Below are 1,183 nucleotides of genomic sequence, written 5' to 3' on the forward strand. Positions count from 1 at the left end.
CAAGGGGCCCCCGGAGGGACCCAGGGGGCCCCTGGGGCCCCCGAGGGCCCCAAGGGGGCCCCACGTTTGTAGTTGATTTGGTGGATGTGTTTACTTTTGTTTTTATTAGGAAGGACATGGGGGGCCCCGGGCGTGCAAAAAATGCGGTTTAGGGTTTAGGGTTTAGGGTTTAGGGTTTAGGGTTTTGGGTTGGGCAGGGGACCTGCCTTTTCGTCTTCGGAAATCGCTCTCACTTCAATCAGCAGAGCGCCCCACACAGCAGCAGCAACAGCAGCAGCAGCAGCAGCAGCAGCTCTGCATGGCCGATTCAGCTGCATTAGGGGCCCCCACTGGAATCTTCTTGGGGGACCCCGAGCCCGCGGGGGCCCCCCCAGAGCAGCTCAAGGGGGTATTTCAGTACCCTCCCCTATGGGGGCCCCTCTCAGGGCTAGAGTGGGCGGGGTGGGGCCCCCCAAGGGGCCCCCAAGGGGGGCCCCCAGAGGGGCCCCTAGGGGGGCCCCCAAGGGGGGCCCCCCAACTTCAATCGTACCCCGTTTCCTGTGGGGCCCTGGGGGCCCTATTGGGGGGCCCCTGGCGAGCTGGGGAGACAGTTGAATTTCTTGGGGCGGATGCGGAGGCCCCAAGGCAGGTGAGGCAGCAGCAGCAGCAGCAGCAGCAGCAGCAGCTGTTGCTGCTGCTGTAGCTGCAGTAGATGCAGCTAGCGGTTCTTTTCAAGGTGTTTAGGAGCGCCTCATGTGTCCATAGACCCCGAAAATGCGCGGGTTTAATGCTCTTTAGGGTTTAGGGTTTAGGGTTTAGGGTTTAGGGTTTAGGGTTTGCGGCATCTGCGCAGGCCCTGCTGACTGCCCTCTGCAGCTTGCTGCTGGGGGCCCCCCTTGCTGCTGCTCTCTTTGCCTCTATCCAGGGGGCCCCCCTCTTCCCGAGGCTTTTGGGGGCCCTCAAGACCCACCCCAGCATAACTTGTCTCCCTTTAAATGTAGGCCCTCACACAAAACCCTGGGGGTCCCTTGGGGGCCCCTGGGGGCCCCTGGGGGCCCCTAGAGGCCCTTGGGGGCCCCCAGAGGGTTTCTGGGGACCCCTGGGGGCCTCGTGGGGCCCCCTGAGGGTTTTTCGGGTCCCCTGGGGGCCTCCAGGGGCCCCCTGAGGGTTTCTGGGGGCCCTTGGGGGCCCCCGGGGGTCCCCC

The 1,183-nt window shown here is 64.5% G+C and overlaps 1 protein-coding gene across 1 annotated transcript; it reads left to right on the forward strand.

The window, feature by feature from the left end:
• Positions 1-298: 298 nt before the first annotated feature.
• On the forward strand, positions 299-976 carry ETH_00036615 (uncharacterized protein; the record flags this gene model as incomplete). Its single annotated transcript, XM_013375996.1, has 2 exons — positions 299-628; positions 833-976. Coding segments are annotated over 2 exons (474 nt in total), but the record flags the coding sequence as incomplete, so codon positions are not given.
• Between the last annotated feature and the right edge of the window lie 207 nt (positions 977-1,183).

This window comes from Eimeria tenella, genomic scaffold, assembly GCF_000499545.2.
Source record: "Eimeria tenella Houghton genomic scaffold, Eth_scaff3075, whole genome shotgun sequence".
NCBI lineage: Eukaryota > Apicomplexa > Conoidasida > Eucoccidiorida > Eimeriidae > Eimeria > Eimeria tenella.